Source organism: Rhinoraja longicauda, chromosome 15, assembly GCF_053455715.1.
Source record: "Rhinoraja longicauda isolate Sanriku21f chromosome 15, sRhiLon1.1, whole genome shotgun sequence".
Lineage (NCBI taxonomy): Eukaryota > Metazoa > Chordata > Chondrichthyes > Rajiformes > Arhynchobatidae > Rhinoraja > Rhinoraja longicauda.
The window spans coordinates 38,976,625-38,994,461 of record NC_135967.1 but is presented as its reverse complement, the minus strand read 5'-3'; the positions used below and the strand labels follow the sequence as shown (position 1 = coordinate 38,994,461).

Genomic DNA, 17,837 nt, shown 5'->3' with positions numbered 1-17,837 from the left:
GTTGACGTAGGCACAGAGGGAGAAAGAGCACGTATCTGTTAGCAGATCAATTTCCCTCCTGGGATAAATAAAGTTCTATCGTATCGTGACAGGAGTAGAATTAGGCCAATTTATTCACAAAATGCTGGAGTAACTTAGCAGGTCAGGCAGCATCTCGGGAGAGAAGGAATGGGTGACGTTTCGGGTCGAGACTCTTCTTCAGACTTAGAATTAGGCCATTCAGCCCACCAAGTCTACTCCTCCATTCCATCATGGCTGATCGATCTCTCCCTCTTAACCCCATTCTCCTGCCTTCTCTCTATAACCTCTGACACCTGTACTGATCAAACTGCCTTGGAACGACAGCAGAGGATTTTTTTTTCTCTGCCTGGTTCATAGAGTAGACTTGAACCCATAACCTTCTGATTCAGAGACAGGAGTGCTACCCACTGAACCATGGAAAACATGATATTGTAGATGAGCCAAATAGCATTACTCATCCAATCCATCTTATGATATGATGCCACAATTTCCTACACAACAATCACGACACCAGAAAAAGTTATTTAACCGATGCTACAAGAATCATAGATTTTGCATTTATTGCACTTTTCTCTTTGTGAAATCTTTCTCCTGGTCCCTCATACAAAATAAATGTAGTACACCTCCGGCAGGTTTAAATAGTGCTTTATAAAATGAGCATCTGCACAATGGGACTTTTAAAATAGAACTATTTGTTCTGCAAAATTAATTGATATACTAAATTTTATTTTAACGAAGCAATTTAATGTTGACGGGTTCATCAATAATATTGATTTAATTCAATTTATGCTTATGGAAGAATTAATGCTTGTGGAACTGCTTTAGGCAGGGTAACTAAGCAGACAAGTAGCCTAATAGCATTAATTAAAGGTCACTACTGGAGGTCACACACAAAATAGACTTTATTTTAAATTCCCTGAATGTAATGAGGAATGGAGCAAAAGAGTCCATCTCAATTCTACATTTAATTCTAAAGGCCAGTTTGGCAGCATCTGACCTATTGTATTGTCTCCCCCACACTTCCTACAATAGACAATAGACCATAGGTGCAGGAGGAGGCCATTCAGCCCTTCGAGCCAGCACCGCCATTCAATGTGATCATGGCTGATCATTCTCAATCAGTACCCCATTCCTGCCTTCTCCCCATACCCCCTGACTCCGCTACCTTTCACTTAGGCACTGAATTTCCACAAACAATCTACCATGGATAAACGGCAGTACATAGGAGGGTGTGCAAGATAAGCCATAAGTGAAACAAGATGCAGATGCCGGTTTACAAAAAGAGACACAGAGTGCTGGAGTAACTCAATGGGCCAACCAGCATACTGTAGATACCAAATGCTGGAATAACTCAGCGGGTCAGGCAGCATCTCTGGAGAAAAAGGATGGATGATGTTTTGGTTCGAGACCCTTCTTCTTTAGATTGTAAGTAGGGGGTGAGGGGGAAGAACCGGAGGCGAGAAAGGACCAGGACAAATCAGGGCCGGCAACAAATGACCACAGGCAGGGTGGTGTCCTGATAGACCCATTGTTGGCTAGGGAAGGTGGGATCTCAAGATCAGCATCTCTGGAGAACATGGATAGGTGACGTTTCGTATCGCCACCCTTCTTGCTAGGCTTTGTCCTGCCCCTCCTCTCTTCTAGCTTTCTTTCCGCCCAAATGCCCAACACAATCAGTCTGCAAAAGGGCCCCAGCCTGAAGCATCAACTATGCATGTTCTCCAGAGTTGCGACTTGACTCACTAAGTTGACATCAATGAGATATCGGAAAATTTGGGATTGCTTCCCCCGCCGATGATGGCAAGTAGATTTGACCTTTGAAGCATCTCCACATGTTCAGCATTCACTCCAGCACTTTGTGTCTTTTTTGGGGAGCCTTGGGTGATACCAGGCAATCAAATAAATCTTCAACTATGCTTTGCACAGAATCATTCTTCCTCCCATTCCTTATCCCCGAGGATGTAAGTTCAGCTGCTGGTGAAACAAAGGTATTGATAGTCTTCTTCTTTCAACAAACAAGACGGCATCAGAGGCACATATGATGACCGTTGATGGCATTGTGCTCACTGGAGTTTAAAAGGATGAGGTGGGGACCTCATAGAAATTCAACATGGATTCAAGAGAGAGTTAGATATAGCTCTTAGGGCTAAGGGAATCAAGGGATATGGGGAGAATGCAGGAACGGGGTATTGATTTTGGATGATCAGCTATGATATATTGAATGGCGGTGCTGGCTCGAAGGCCTACTCCTGCACCTATTTTCTATGTTTCTATTTTTCTATGAAACGTACCAAATAGTGAAAGGCCTGGATAGAGTGGATATGGAGAAGATGGTTCCACTGGTGGGAGTGTTGAGAGCCAAAGGCAAGAGCCTCAGAATAAAAGGACGTACCTTTACAAAGGTGATGAGGAGAAATTTCTTTAGTGAAATAGGACAGCGAATCTGTGAAATTCTTTGCCACAGACGGCTGTGGAGGCCAAGTCAATTGATATTTTTAAGGCGGAGATTGATAGATTCTTGACTTGTACGGAGTTATGGGGAGAAGGCAGGAGGATGGGGTGGAGATGGAAAGGTAGATCGGCCATGATTGAATGGCGGTGTGGACTTGATGGGCCAAATGGCCTAATTCTGCTCCGAGAACTTATGAACACAAAGGGACAGCTCACTGATACAATGATACTCAGATCTCAGGGCTCCAGGTTTGGATGCACAGGACCCATTGCAGGCCCGAACAGCAGCCAAAAGGCAAATTTCTAAATGATGATTTGCCAAAATAATTTAAAAAAAGGTCCAACACTTTCAAACAGCAATAACTCTTCCAAAAATGTGAGAGTTTCACAACTTCTACAATCTCTTCGATCTATATCGTTCCCATAAGGTGCAATGTCAAATGGTGCAAATGCTTTTTTATGAAGTGATTCATTCCATCTCCCACAGATTTACACGAATAATCTACAGTGGATAAACGCTAGTACATGGGGGTGTATGCAAAATAAACCTTGAGTGATGCCAGGCCTTAATAAATCAGGAGTTACACTGGTGTGAGTGATTCATGAGATCCTACACCACAAGTAAAGCATTTTTAATTTACCACTTCCAAAACAATGTCGTGACACTGGCATTTTTTGATAGACTATTTGGGTTTTTTTGCCTTCATTTTCTCTCTCTCCCTCTTCTTAGGATGCATGTTCCACAGACGCCAACTGGTCGAGCGGGTCAAGACTGGAGCGACTAGGCTTGTATACGCTGGAATTTAGAATGACGAGAGGGGATCTTATTGAAACATATAAGATTATTAAGGGATTGGACACGTTAGAGGCAGGAAACATGTTCCCAATGTTGGGGGAGTCCAGAACCAGGGGCCACGGTTTAAGAATAAAGGGTAGGCCATTTAGAACGGAGATGAGGAAAAACATTTTCAGTCAGAGAGTTGTGAATCTGTGGAATTCTCTACCTCAGAAGGCAGTGGAGGCCAATTCTCTGGATGCTTTCAAGAGAGAGTTAGATAGAGCTCTTAAAGATAGCAGAGTCAGGGGGTATGGGGAGAAGGCAGGGACGGGGGGAGAAGGTAGGAACGGGGTACCGATTGTGAATGATCAGCCATGATCACATTGAATGGTGGTGCTGGCTCGAAGGGCCGAATGGCCTACTCCTGCACCTATTGTCTATTGTCTATTGGTCATATCTCAGGTGGAATATGAGCACTGGCAGGAATTTCAACATTTACTCAAAAACAGAACCTTTTCATTTTTCACTATGTTCCATACTGAAATCCTCAAAAAAAAATTAAAGGATTTGCAATTAACCTAGGCACCACCTTAGAGGAAAGATGGTGCCAAGCTGGAAAGGGTGCAGGGAAGATTTACGAGGATGTAGCCAGGACTCGAAGGTCTGAGCCACATGGAGAGGTTAGGGCACGCTAAGACTCTATTCCTTGGAGCGTAGGAGAATGAGGGGTGATCTTACAGAGGTGTAGAAAATCATGAGAGGAATAGATCAGGTAAACGCACAGAATCTCATTCCCAGAGTAGGGGAATCGAGAACCAGAGAACAGAGGTTTAAAGTGAAGGGGGAAACATTTAATAAGAACCTGAGGAGTAACATTTCTTTTACACAAAAGGTGGCGCGTGTATGGAATGAGCTGCCGGAGGAGGTAGTTGAAGCAGGTACTATCGCAACATTTCAGAAACATTTAGACAAGTACATGGATAGGATAGGTTTAGGGGGTTATGGGCCAAATGCAGGCAGGTGGGACTAGTGTAGATGGGACCTGTTGATCGGTGTGGGCAAGTTGGGCCGAATGGATGATTGATGATCACCGCAGACTCAGTGGGTCCGAAGGGCCTGTTGCCATACTGTATCTCGAAACTAAAGTAAACTATATCCTCACCAAATTCAAAGCTTTTTCCACAAATTTGAACGGTGTGCCCAATAACAGCTGGATGGTGATATCTCAACAACTGCCATTGTGAAGATCACCAGTGAATAGCAGAAACGCCTTCTCAATGGAGGGCGACTTTATCATCAAGATTGACACAGAGTACTGGAGTAACTCAGCCAGTCTGGCAGCACCTCTGCCGAAGGAGGAACGGATCGGGACCCTTCTTCAGATGTCACCCATCTTTTTTTCTCCAGAGATGCTGCCTGACCCGCTGAGTTCCTCCAGCACTTTGTGTCTATCTTCGGTGTAACCAGCAGCTGCAGTTTCTTCCTTCAAACTTCATGGTCAAGCTTTCTCCTGCCTCCCAACATTCACATAATATTCTCGTGGCAACCGCCACAGTGAAATCAATAATGGAAATATTTTAGCTGATTAGAATTTTCCATTTCTTCCTCCATGGTAACTAATGAATGAAATTAAAATTGTAGTTGTAAACGATATTTAGGCTGGTGAATGGAATATCCTTAATCTTGAGATGGTGTCTGTAAAATTTAGTGAAAAACGTAGTGAAAAGATTCAATTAGTGAGGAAGAAAGTATGTAACAATACACTTGACATGAACACGGAATTTGCTTCAAATGCATTTGAGAGTGATATACAACTTAGAACAGTCAGACATAAAATGCTGGAGTAACTCAGCGGGACAGGCAGCATCCCTGGAGAGAAGGAATGGGTGACGTTTCGGGTCGAGACCCTGTTGAAGTCTGAAGAACGGTCTCGACCCGAAACATCACCCATTCCTTCTCTCCAGAGATGCTGCCTGACCCGCTGAGTTACTGCAGTATGTTGTGTCTATCTTTGGCATAATCCAACATCTGTAGTTCCTTCCTACACATACAACAACACAGCACAGAAACAGGCCCTTCAGCCCAGAATGTCCACCAGACATGATGCCAAGATAAACTAATCTCCTCTGCCTGTGCGTGATCTATATGCCTCCAAAGCATTTACATAACTGCTCGTTTATTCATTCGATATTTCACTTGTGAATACCTCCTCACATTATGAACAGAATGGTTACATTCTCTCCCTGCCCGGAATGGTCCCAAGGAATTGTCAGCAGATATAGTGAATCCCAAGTCATCAGACTGGAGTCCAAAGTCTGGTCTGTCATTCATCGCAAGATCCCAGTGAATTGGTGAGTTACATTCCTTGGAGATAACTCATCCCTGAGCAGCTGAGAAAACTGTGGGTGCCCTGCAGAGACCTCACCTTGTCAGCCAGCTGCCATTCCTCCGGTGCCCGCAACGAACCACAATGTTGACATCCAAAGGAAAGTTTGTTCCATTAACCATCAAACAAAAAAAACAAATGAGGGAAGAATGAGGGAGGATTAGAGGGGTATGGGCCAAACACAGGCAGGTGGGACTCGGGCAGATGGGGCACGTTGGTCTATGTGGGCAAGTTGGGCCGAAGGGCCTCTACCCACGTTGTATGACTCTATGGCTCTGAGAGTTTGCATGGTCTCCAACTGACCCTCGTGGGTTTTCTCCAGGTGCTCCGGTTTCCTCCCACACTCCACAGACATATAGGTTTGTAGATTAATTAGCTTGATAAATTGTAAATTGTCCCTTGTGTGTGGGATAGTGTAAATGTGTGGGGATCGCTGGTCGGCGCCGACTCGGTGGGCCGAAGGGCCTGTTTCCGCGTTGTATCTCTAAACTGAACAAAAATTGGCTTCTGTAATTGGTCCCTAGTGTGTAGGATAGAACTAGTGAATAGGTGAACACTGGTCGGCACAGACTTGGTGGGCCGAAGGGCCTGTTTCCAGGCTGCATCTCCAAAACTAAACTTATATTTCTCTATGACTCTAAGAACAGTGGATGGCTTACATTGTATTCTGTCATGGGGAACAATGACTTGTGACGCAGCGGGATGAGAAGTGTCAGGTAATGGGAAAAAGCTTCAGGGCCTCGATGTAAAATGCAAACAGTGGAATGTGCAACATGATAAATGCTTGCAGGCAGTTTGCGATTTAAATGAAGCCCCCAAACCCTCAGACAGGAGCAGATAACTAATTCTCTGAGGAAACGCTTCTTACCTTATTCACCAGCAGCTGTTCTGCACCGTGCTTCAGAGGCCTGCCTGCATCACGGCAGAAACCAACATAGTCTTTAATACTTGCAGTGCTTTCATGGATTCTTGTCATCTCCATCCCAGCTGCATCATTAACTGGAAGAGGAAAAGCATGTGTAATACAAAATGTCAAGGAGTGACCAACTCCAACCTTATGTTGCCCAGCAACCTTCATCTGGTTTGTTCACTGGAGGTGGAAAAGTAATTAAAAACAATTGTTTCTGATAAAGCTCGACTAATTATCTGATGATTTTTTTGTTGTTGTTGTTGTTGTTGTGACACTACAGGGCGTCCTCCATGAGTCACCCACGCTGAGTAAATGTAACCTGCCACTTTGTAACCATTGTGTCATTCACTTTGTACATAGTCACACACATTTTGCAAAGGTAACCCAGGTTCAACTTCCGAGGAGCATTCCCATTTCATTTGCACAACACCCCCAATTATCGTGCATGTTTTTTTTAATGTCAGTGTTAGAATGCTGAATAACGGCCCGTCACAAATGATTTGGAACCACTTTATATCGTAGCCAGATGACACTTCCTTGAGGCTTGCCTACTGTAGATCACTTCGGGTGGTGACCTCCCCACCATTGAAGGGATCTGTAGGAGCCCATAGTTTCTGCTTTTCCCTGCTTTTCTGCATTCTACTGCACAACCGGCAACAGCTGGGCTATCTTGTGCAGGTCTCGCTCGCATGGGTACTGGTTGCAGGAGGGTTATTTAGATTTTTATGTGGGCAAGTTTGGTGAGATGATCCATGCCCAAGTTGTCGAGCTGTGACTTGAAGAGTGACAAGGTTGGTGCACATCTGGTAGTGTCGGGAAGGATGTTCCACTCTGGGATTGTCCATGGATATAGTGACTGTAGGTAGCTATTTTTGTTTGCTCTAATTCTACTATAAACGAAGTGACCTGAGGACAGTCTTGTAAATTTCTGGGTATTGGATTGAATGAAGTGAGATATGTTGCTGGGGATGATACCATGAGTCTCTTTGTAGACAGCACATAAGCGAGCTTTGGTGCCTCTTGACTCCAGCCACTCCCAGCCAAGGCGATTTAACATATCGGAGACGCTTGACTGTCTAGTGACCTGCAATGGCCTGCAAAATCAGACTCATGTAACATTGGCGATCATATACCATAAGAATTTAGAGTCGTAGAGTCATACAGCATGGAAACAGGCCCTTCAGTCCAACTTGCCCATGCTGACCAAGATGTCCCAGGTAAGATCCCAGCTGCCCGTGTTTGACCCATCTTCCTCTAACCTTTCCTATCCTATTTGGAGCATGTCATTGATTTCAAAGATTTCAAATTAATCAAGATCTTCCCCAACTACCATCAAATTCCCTAATTTCTTGGAAGAGTGAGGAGATTTGGTGCATCGACTAATATCCTCCTGAACTTCAACAGGTGTACAGTGGAGAGCATATTTTCGGGTGGCACGGTGGCGCAGTGGTAGAGCTACTGCCTTACAGCACTAGAGACCCGGGTTCGATCCTGACTACAGGTGCTTGTCTGTACGGAGTTTGTACGTTCTCCCTGTGACCTGCGTGGGTTTTCTCCGAGATCTTCGGCTTCCTCCCACACTCCAAAAACATAAGGGTTTGTAGATTAACTGGCTTTGTGTAAATGTAAATTGTCCTTAGTGTATGTAGGATAGTGTTAGTGTGCGGGGATCGCTGGTCGGTGCGTACTCAGTGGGCCAAAGGGCCTGTTTCCATGCTGTATCTCTAAACTAAAAAAATAAATATTGACAATATTGACTGGTTGCATCATGGTTTGGTTCAGCAACTCGAATGCACGGGAACGATGGAGATTACAAAATGTGATGGACACTGCCCGGTCAATCACGGGCACTAACCTCCCCACCAAAGGAAGGCAATAGACAATAGACAATAGACAATAGACAATAGACAATAGGTGCAGGAGTAGGCCATTCGGCCCTTCGAGCCAGCACCGCCATTCAATGTGATCATGGCTGATCATTCTCAATCAGTACCCCGTTCCTGCCTTCTCCCCATACCCCCTGACTCTGCTATCCTTAAGAGCTCTATCTAGCTCTCTCTTGAATGCATTCAGAGAATTGGCCTCCACTGCCTTCTGAGGCAGAGAATTCCACAGATTCACAACTCTGACTGAAAAAGTTTTTCCTCATCTCCGTTCTAAATGGCCTACCCCTTATTCTTAAACTGTGGCCCCTGCCTTAAACGGCCTCAAAAAGGCAGCCAGCATCATCAAAGACCCACACCACCCTGGCCACCCTCTCATTTCACTCCCACCATCTGGAAGACAATGTAGGGGTCTGAAAACTATAATGTCCAGGTTTCTAACAATCATCAGGCTCTTGAACATTACTCAACAGGACTTTAATTATAAACTGTGGACTCTCTTTGGTTGCACCACGGACTTAAGGCTTTTTTGCACCATGTATTGGGATAATTAATTTACTGAATTTTTGTTTATTATATTTTATCTGTGTGTATTGTGTTTACAAGCCTGTTATGCTGCTGCAAGTAAGAATTTAATTGTTTTATTGTCAGTACATATGACAACTAAACAATTGGCTCCTTATTCCCACGAACTGAAGGACATTCTTTTGTTCTGCTTGTAAGATTTGAGAAGTTTTCCCTCATTTGGAAAGCAACACAATACCAAAAAGCTGCAGTTTGGACATTTTAAACGGGAGACTGGGGCTGATAGCGGAGAAAGGCTGCGGTCAGATTAACAAAGGATGTCACAATCCGTGGGTCCTAAAATGGCCGCAGGACCTCGTGACCAGCCACAAAAGGTAAAAACCTTACATCCCAGTCTCTAGGTTTTCTGCAAAGCCACGGCCAGAACAAAGGATGGGTATTGGCCATGCAGAAACCTACGAAACCAGGTCGGAGTCCAGACACTGGGGCGCTGACATCAGCATACTCACAATGCCCCAAGCTGACCTAAACAGTTCATCTCAGTGAGGGGGCACAATAGCCCATAGAAAACTACCTGGTAGGTGATGGGAAACCAGTTAACACCCATCACCTCACAATGAAATCCCAATTCACACCATCTGGCCATCCCCGGTATCCCCGAACATAAGCGCAGATCAGAAGAAAACCTCATACATATCTTTTTGAACAAAGAGATTCCAAGATCTGGCGGGAGATAGGATGGGTCAGAAACAGTATAACTGGCCACTACTTTTGGGTGAAAAAGTTAAGTCGGAGGGGAGTCGGAACTGAGGGCAACTCGAGAAGAAAACCTGCAGGGAACGCAAGCAGGCAAGTTAAGACGGACACAGTCAAGAAGAAAGTCGGAAAGAAGAACGGATGCAAGAGAGAGGAACAGGCACGCAACTCGAGAAGAAATACTGCCAAACGAACAGCCAGTAACCCCAGTAATAGCCCCATGGTGGCGGCGCCTAACGGCAGCGGCTGACTAGCAGTCTGTCCGTCTTTTTTTTGTTGAGTGTCGGTGTTGGGATGGTTTTTGTATATTTTTTTGGTTGTGTATGTGTGGGAGGGGGTGGTGGGGGTGGGGGTGGGTGTGGGTGTGGGAGGGGGGGGGGCTTTTCTCTTCCTCACGGCGCGGGCTGCGGCTCGGCTGCGGGGCCTAACATCACCCGCTGCGGCTCGGCCGCTGGACTTTACACCCCGGTGCGGCTCGGCCGCTGGACTTTACATCCCACTGCGGCTTGGCCGCTGGACTCAACAGTGCCCGGTGCAGCTCGGCTACGGGGCTTAACATCCCGGTGCAGCTCGGCTGCGGGGCTTTTCATCGCTGGTGCGGCTCGACTGCGGACTTAACAGTGCCCGGTGCAGCTCGGCTGCGGAGCTGAACACCGCCCGGTGCAGCTCGACTGCGGGGCTTTTCATCGCTGGACTGCGGACTTAACAGTGCCCGGTGCGGCTCGACCACGGGACTTAGCTGCGCAAGGCTTGGTCGCGGGCCTTTCATCGCCCGGTCGGCCGCGGGACGTTTCAGCGCCCGGTGCGGGGACTGTGCGGGTTGGTCGGGGACGAGCTGTCTGTCCGTGGGCGTGGGGAAGAGAGGGGAAGTTTTGTTGCCTCCATCACAGTGAGGGGGTGTTTGGAGTCACTGTGATGGACGTTTGTGTTGGGGTTATGTGTCTTGTGTTCTTTTTTTTTTCTATGACTGCTGTGTAGTTTCGTTCGGTACTTCGGTACCGAACGACAAATAAAGCTCTGTTATACTGTTATGCACTCCAAATCCTACATATCCTGGACATAGTTTAGTGTAGAGGGGAGGGTGGTTGTGAATAAACGTTGGGTGTGTACTAAAATATGTGTTGGTCAAGGTTGCGATGCGTCGTGCGTTCCCCATCTTACAGTCGTGTACGTGTCCTGCAGAACTGTGTTTAAGAATTCATAAGTAAAAGGGTATTCGTGTATATGTTTTGTGGAACTGTGTGTGTTTCAAGAATTCAGCGAAGAAGGTATTCGGATATATGTCTCGTGGAACTGTGTGTTTTTAAGTTTTCAGCAAAAAGGGTATTCGGGTATATGTCTTGTGAACTGTGCGTTTTGTGATTAATAAATAAAAGATATTCATGTATTCGGTATGTGTATTATAGATATGTCTTATAGAACTGTATAAATATATTCATGGACAATAGTCCCAAGTGCTGAATAAAAGCCTTTTCATTTAAACCCTGGTTTTGAAATCTGGTCTGGTTGATTTTTTTCTGCACTATAAGAGCTCCTGCATCTAAGCCCAGTGTAGGATGCGTACGTGAAGTAGCATTGAACTAGTGCACTGATGATCGATGTGGATGCCCCCAACATTGGGAACATTTTCCCTGCATCTAGCTTGTCTAGTCCTTTTATTATTTTATACGTCTCTATAAGATCCCCTCTCATCCTTCTAAACTCCAGTGAATACAAGCCTCGTCTTTCCAATCTTTCCTCCATCCCAGGGATTAACCTCGTGAACCTTTGCTGCACTGTCTCAATAGCAAGGACGTCCTTCCTCAAATTAGGAGACCTCCTTCCTCAAATTAGGAGACTTTTACTTTGTTACAGTATCTATATAAATGCAGTTTACAGTTGCTGTTGAGAGCAACAGCACACTAAATTTATATTAACACTTTAACATAATGTGAAAGTGTTCCTCGTGCAATTTCTAATGCAGTTAACCTTCATTTTTAAAACTTTGTTTCCTAAAAGACTATGTAATCAATGAAAGGTACAAAAGGTTTGGAATAACTCAGACTGAAGAAGGGTCCCAACCTGAAATGTCATCTATCCATGTTGTCCAGATATGTTTCCTTGACCTGCTGAGTTATGCCAGCGTTTTACGTCTTTTCTTTGTAAACCAGCATCTGCAGTTCCCAAACCCTAATCGCGCTACTAGATCCACTGTTCACATCCTTATATCCCTTATAAGAGTGAGTACATCTTCCCCAGCCAACAATGGCCCATTATGGACTTCCCCTTCCTGAGGTCATCTGTTGCCGGCCCTGTTTTGTTCTGGCCTTCTCTATCTTTCAACCTGAAGAAGGGTTCCGACCTGAAACATCACCTATTCCTTTACTCCTGAGATGCTGGGTGACCAGCTGAGTTACTCCAGCATTTTGTGTCCATTTCTGCAGTTCCTTATGACTATGTAATCAGTGAAGGTATCACAAAATGCTCAGCAGGTCAGGCAGCATCTCAGGAGAGAAGGAATGGCTGACGTTTCGGGTCAGTCTGAAGAAGGGTCTCGACCCGAAACGTCACCCATTCCTTCTCTCCTAGATGCTGCCTGACCTGCTGAGTTACTCCAGCATTTTGTGATACCTTCGATTTGTACCAGCATCTGCAGTTATTTTCCCACACTATGTAAACAATGAAACTCGTTTGCAAAGTGTTCACAGTTTTTTTTGTACGTACTTAAGAACCTGGCATTTATTCTTAGACTGGTATCAAAAGCTTCTTCAAGGGCTACTACAAAATGCGGCAGAATTTGGGCAAAGAGGCAGTGAAAATGAACCGGGAGATCTTCTGCCCTGACACTGCGAATTGCGATTCAAAAACTGTAGGATTGTGCAGTCATTATTTATTCAATTTCCAATGCTGTCTGTGTGCAGAAAAAGTAAAGAGTACATTTGGTTTTGCTTGACATAACTCGCATTTTTAAATGTCTAAACATTCTTCCACCAAAAAAATTGGGTTTTGACTTTCGCGTGTAAAAGCAAAGGTGCCTTTTCGTGTTTGCTGTGAATATTTCAACATGACTGATTTGCAGCTGCCCCTGGATTGTAACACAGGAAGCCCGGCTTCTGACGTAGTACGACATTAATGATCATTTAATGATCCAGACCTGCGCACACAAGGCATTGGAGCAGGAATCGCCCAAGATGATTGTTTTTGAATTAAAAGAAAGGGAAAACAAAAGTGGAAATCCGTACAGATAAATCCAAAACAGCAATCTTTTCCGAAGCAAAGTACGTAAGAAAATAAAGGTTGGAAATGTAAAAATATTGACCTATATTCCAGAAAATATAAATGCCACTGAAGGCCCCTAGACGAGAGAAATGGATGAAACTATACATTGTCAGGCAGATGCCGTGTTTACCTGTGTAGAACAGTGTGGTGGGAGACACAGTTGGTGTAGTTTAGTTCAGAGATACAGCGTAAAAACAGGCCCTTCGGTCCATTGAGCCCATGCTGAACATCGATCAGCAGTGCACTAATTCAATGCTACTTCACGTACGCATCCTACACTCAAGCGACAATTTGCAGATACTGGCCCTTACAGAAAAGGATACCAAGGTGACGGTTTGGGCCGGCATCTTTCTTCAGACCGATTTTTGACGGGAAAGCTGGTAGAGGGGAAAGGCAGGACAAATGCTGGCAAATTGTGTGTAAGAATAAAGGGGAGGCCATTTAAAACTGAGGTGAGTAGAAACTTTTTCACCCAGAGAGTTGTGAATTTGTGGAATTCTCTGCCACAGAAGGCAGTGGAAGCCAATTCACTGGAATAATTTAAAAGAGTGTTAGATAGAGCTCTAGGAATCAAGGGATATGGGGAGAAGATGGGCACAGGTTGCTGATTGTGGATGATCAGCCATGATCACAATGAATGGCGTGCTGGCTCAAAGAGCCAAATGGCCTCCTCCTGCAACTATTTTCTATGTTTTTATGACAGCAGTGGATCTGTATTCAAGAGCTTCTTCCCGGAGGTATCAAACTTGACAGACTTGACAGGTAACCTCAATTTAGTGGGGATTTTAGGCACACCACATGTGCTAAACAAATAAAAACTTCCAATGTGCATGAGGATATAACCAACAGGTTGTGATACCATTCAAGGATATCTTCAGATCATTGATGAAGAGCTTGACAAGAGCTCACACTGTGGTCGAGTTCCAGCCTTATAGCGCCATAGACCAGAGTTCCATCCTGACTACGGGTGCTGTCTGCACAGAGTTTGTACGTTCTCCCGGTGACCACGTGCGTCAGCTCCGGTTTCCTCCCACACTCCAAAGACACGCATGTTTGTAGGTTAATTGGCCCTCGTGAGTAGGATATTGCTAGTGTACGGGGTGATCGCCCGTCGATGCAGACTCGGTGGGCTCAAGGGCCGGTTTCCACACTGCACCTCTAAACTCTAGTGAATTTAATACAAGGAGCAGCCTAAAGGGCAGAGAACGAGGAAAAAATCCAGAGGTTAGAGCTCCAATAGCTGTCCAATGTTGGTTGGTCTTGGAAACAAATTAAATTCTTTGACAATTCTTCAAACACTACACAAAGAGTTTCATCATACCTTGCACGACTGACACAGAAATTTCAACAGGGCACACAAGGACATTTCACAGAGGTCCGTCACATTTCTGGAGGATAGCAGAACAACTTAGAAATAGCACTTCACCCAATATCGGCTGAATCAATTATCAGTCATGTAATGTTGGAAAGAAACACAGCTGGGTGGTTGAATTTTTGGATCAGATTGTTTAGGAAAATGCAACGGTGGAAGCTTTTGAATTTCTTGTGCAAATCTGCACAATGTTATCTAGATGCATTCAAAGAAGTATATTTTAGAGCTCAGAGCAAAGAAATGAAGAAACTTGGAGAATTCTCATTAAATGCCTGAAAAATAAAATCAAGCCTTATTCAGAACTGGTTTGGGAGCAAATATGTAATAAAAAATAAACTGTAGCTGCTGGTTTATACCAGAGATAATCATCACCATCATAATCATAATCATAATTGTACTTTATTAGCCAAGTACGTGTTGCAACATACAAGGAATTTGATTTGCCATACAGTCATACCAATAAAAAGCAACAAGACACACAAAATACATTTTAACATAAACATCCACCACAGTGACTCCTCCACATTCCTCACTGTGATGCAAGGCGAAAAAAAAAGTTAAATCTCTTCCCTTCTTTGTCCTCCCACGGTCGGGGGCCTTGAGCCTTCCGTTGTCAGGACGATCCTGGCTCCCGCAGCTGGCGGTCGGGCCCTCCGCGTTGTGGCGATCAAACTCCCTAATCGGGGAATCTCAGCTCACCGAGCCGGGCGATCGGGCCCCGGGTCAGGGCTAGTCGAACTTCTGCAACTTTGGAGCTTCCCGACATCAATCTCTACCCAAGACTGCGAGCTTCTCGATGGTGAAATCTGCAGGCCTCGGTTGGAGTGTCGATCCCAGGCAAGGGATCGCAGGCTCCGATGGTAAGTTCACGGCCCCGCGCTGGGGCTCAAAGTCAATCTCGAGCAAGGCCGCCATCTCCATGCAGAGCGACCAGAGATACGATCCGGAAAACAATCACATCTCCAGCAAGGTAATAGATTGGAAAAAAAGTTTCCCCCGACCCCCTCCCCCACCCCCCACATAAAACAACCCCGAGAACATTAACACAAACTTTTAAAACACACTAAAAATAACAAAAAAAGACGAAAAGACAGACAGACCGTTGGTGAGGCTGCCATCGCTGAGGCCGCCACCCGGTGGTAAGTGACACAAAGTGCAGGAGCAACTTAGCAGGCCAGGCAGAATCTCTGGAGAAAATGGATAGGTGACGTATCGGGCAGGGACCCTTCTTCAGAAGGTCCGGCCTTGGTTTGAGAGCAGCTCTTTTGCAGAGATGGATCAATGTTAATGTGCAGAAGAAACTAAAATTTAAAAATGGAACATTTTTGTTCCATTGTTGAAGCAGTCTGCAGTCCTAACTTTCAGGATCTTTATGTGGCTATTATAAATAAATAACACATCCACCGTCCCATCAAAACTACTGAACGTCCCACATCAGGAACAGTCTCAAGAATTAAATACTAAAATATGGTTCTGACCCACTTCAAGCTAACGAGTTGATCATTGATTTCAAGGGTTACTTAAAAATAAAGTTGTTTGAAGTCGGGACTGGATGGGACTTGCCTCGTAAGAATGTTTAATTGCCTCCATTGTTTTCCATAGTAAATGAATTGGTAAGCATGCAAAAAAAACATCCATTTTATGTGAAAATAACTTCATTACCAATTCTGATTACATCATATCAGTGAAGAAAATTAATTTATATTCCACGCATCCGCATTAAAAAGTCAAACTGCTTTAAATTATACATAACATTTGTACTTACAAATCTGGTACATAATTGAGCAATTAACATATTGGAATTTGTAATGAGAAAAGAAGGGATGAGAACATTAAATCTGCAGCATTTTTATGGAGAAATGTTATTAGAAGCATTACATATTTCTGTCAACACACTGTCACAGCAACAAAACATAGATTTGGACTTTTCTGATTCTTTTTATCTTTAGACTCTCAATTTGCAGCGCAGAAACAGGCCCTTTGGCCCACTGGGTCCGCGCCACCGAGCAATCACCACATACACTAACTAGCATTATCCTGCACACCGCTATGGAAATTAACAATTTTACCAACGTCAATTAACCTACGAATCTGAACGTCTTTGAAGTGTGGGATGAAAGCAGAGCACCCAGAGAAAACCCACATGGTCACAGGGAGAACCCACCAACTCCGTGCAGATAGCACCCGTTGTCAGGATCGAACCCAGGTCTCTGGCGCTGTAAGGCAGCAACTCTACCGCTGCACCACTGTGGGCTTTATCACGAGACCATCATTTATTGCTCATTCCCATTTGCCATGGATAAGATGACTACTTGGACTACAATGGTATGTGCCTTGAAGATGCTCCCGTAACTCTGTTGGAGAACAAGCTCCAGGATGATAACCCAAGGCAATGAAGGCATAATGATAGCCATCCAAGCTATGTGTGACATGAAGTGGCATCTAGAGATGGGGTTTTTTCCATGCTTACCCTGCTAAAACAATCCAGCTTCTTTTCCAGTGGTGAAATGGGAAGTCTTTGCCATAGTCACTATCAATTTGGAAAGCATGGACATTGTGGGCCAAAGGACCTGTTCCTGTGCTGCATTGTTTCTGTGTTAGTTGAGCAGGATTCTACCTCTGGAAATGCAGTCTTACACAGAGCATCTTTGTTGCCATTCCCAATGTAAAGTGGGGTTGGAGCATTATCTGGATTCCCCCAACCATTCTATTCACATTAGAGGTCTGCAGCAGCCCACATACAGTAAGTTGTGCAATAATCTTGATTGGCATTCTTGGTACTCGTTCCCTAACAATGGAGACATAAGGAACTGCAGGTGCTGGAATCTTGGGCAAAGCACAAAAAGCATTGGAGGAGCTCAGTGTGTCAGGCAGCATCTGCAGAGGGAATGGACAGGCGACGTTTCGGATCTGAAGAAAGGTCCAACCCAAAAAACATCACACGTCCGTTCCCTCTATAGATGCTGCCTGACCTACTGAGTACCTCCAGCACTTTGTATTTTGTACATAAGAATGTTTGTTTTCGAAGATCATCACGAGTATTTCATAACCATACCTCTGGGCACTGATCTGACGTCCATGTAGTAACTATAGCAAAGGAAGCTATCCCTGTTTTCCAATAGCATCATCCAACTGTTCCCTCAGTTACCCTTTTCCAATTTGAATGCAGCTTCTAGGTCGGCTTTTCCGCACTTGGATTGTTAAAATTGTTAGCCCTCTTGTCCGACTCTATAATACAGTATCACCTCCCGTTCATGGCTACTGTGGGCTGAGAAGCTTACATGACTGCAGTAAATCCTTAGCACTGAACCCTCCAGGACTGGGGATCAGTCTCATAGATCATCTCCACACTGCCACCAGTGCTTGAGTTTGTTTTGTTTCTTGGCAACCGGAAAGGATGACAAATTTAACATGCATTCCAACGAGAACACTATAAATTTTGATGACTGCCTCATTTGACTTATGTTGCAATTTCAAATATGCAGCCTTACTGTTGA

General features: G+C 44.7%; 1 protein-coding gene across 1 annotated transcript in view; it reads right to left on the bottom strand.

Moving 5' to 3' along the window:
- arhgef9a (Cdc42 guanine nucleotide exchange factor (GEF) 9a) overlaps nt 1-17,837 on the bottom strand; it is a 224,866-nt gene that overhangs the window by 191,281 nt on the left and 15,748 nt on the right. Inside the window, exon 3 of the mRNA XM_078412533.1 lies at nt 6,505-6,635. Coding sequence (XP_078268659.1) covers nt 6,505-6,635 — 131 coding nt within the window. The remainder of the gene's footprint in view (nt 1-6,504; nt 6,636-17,837) is intronic.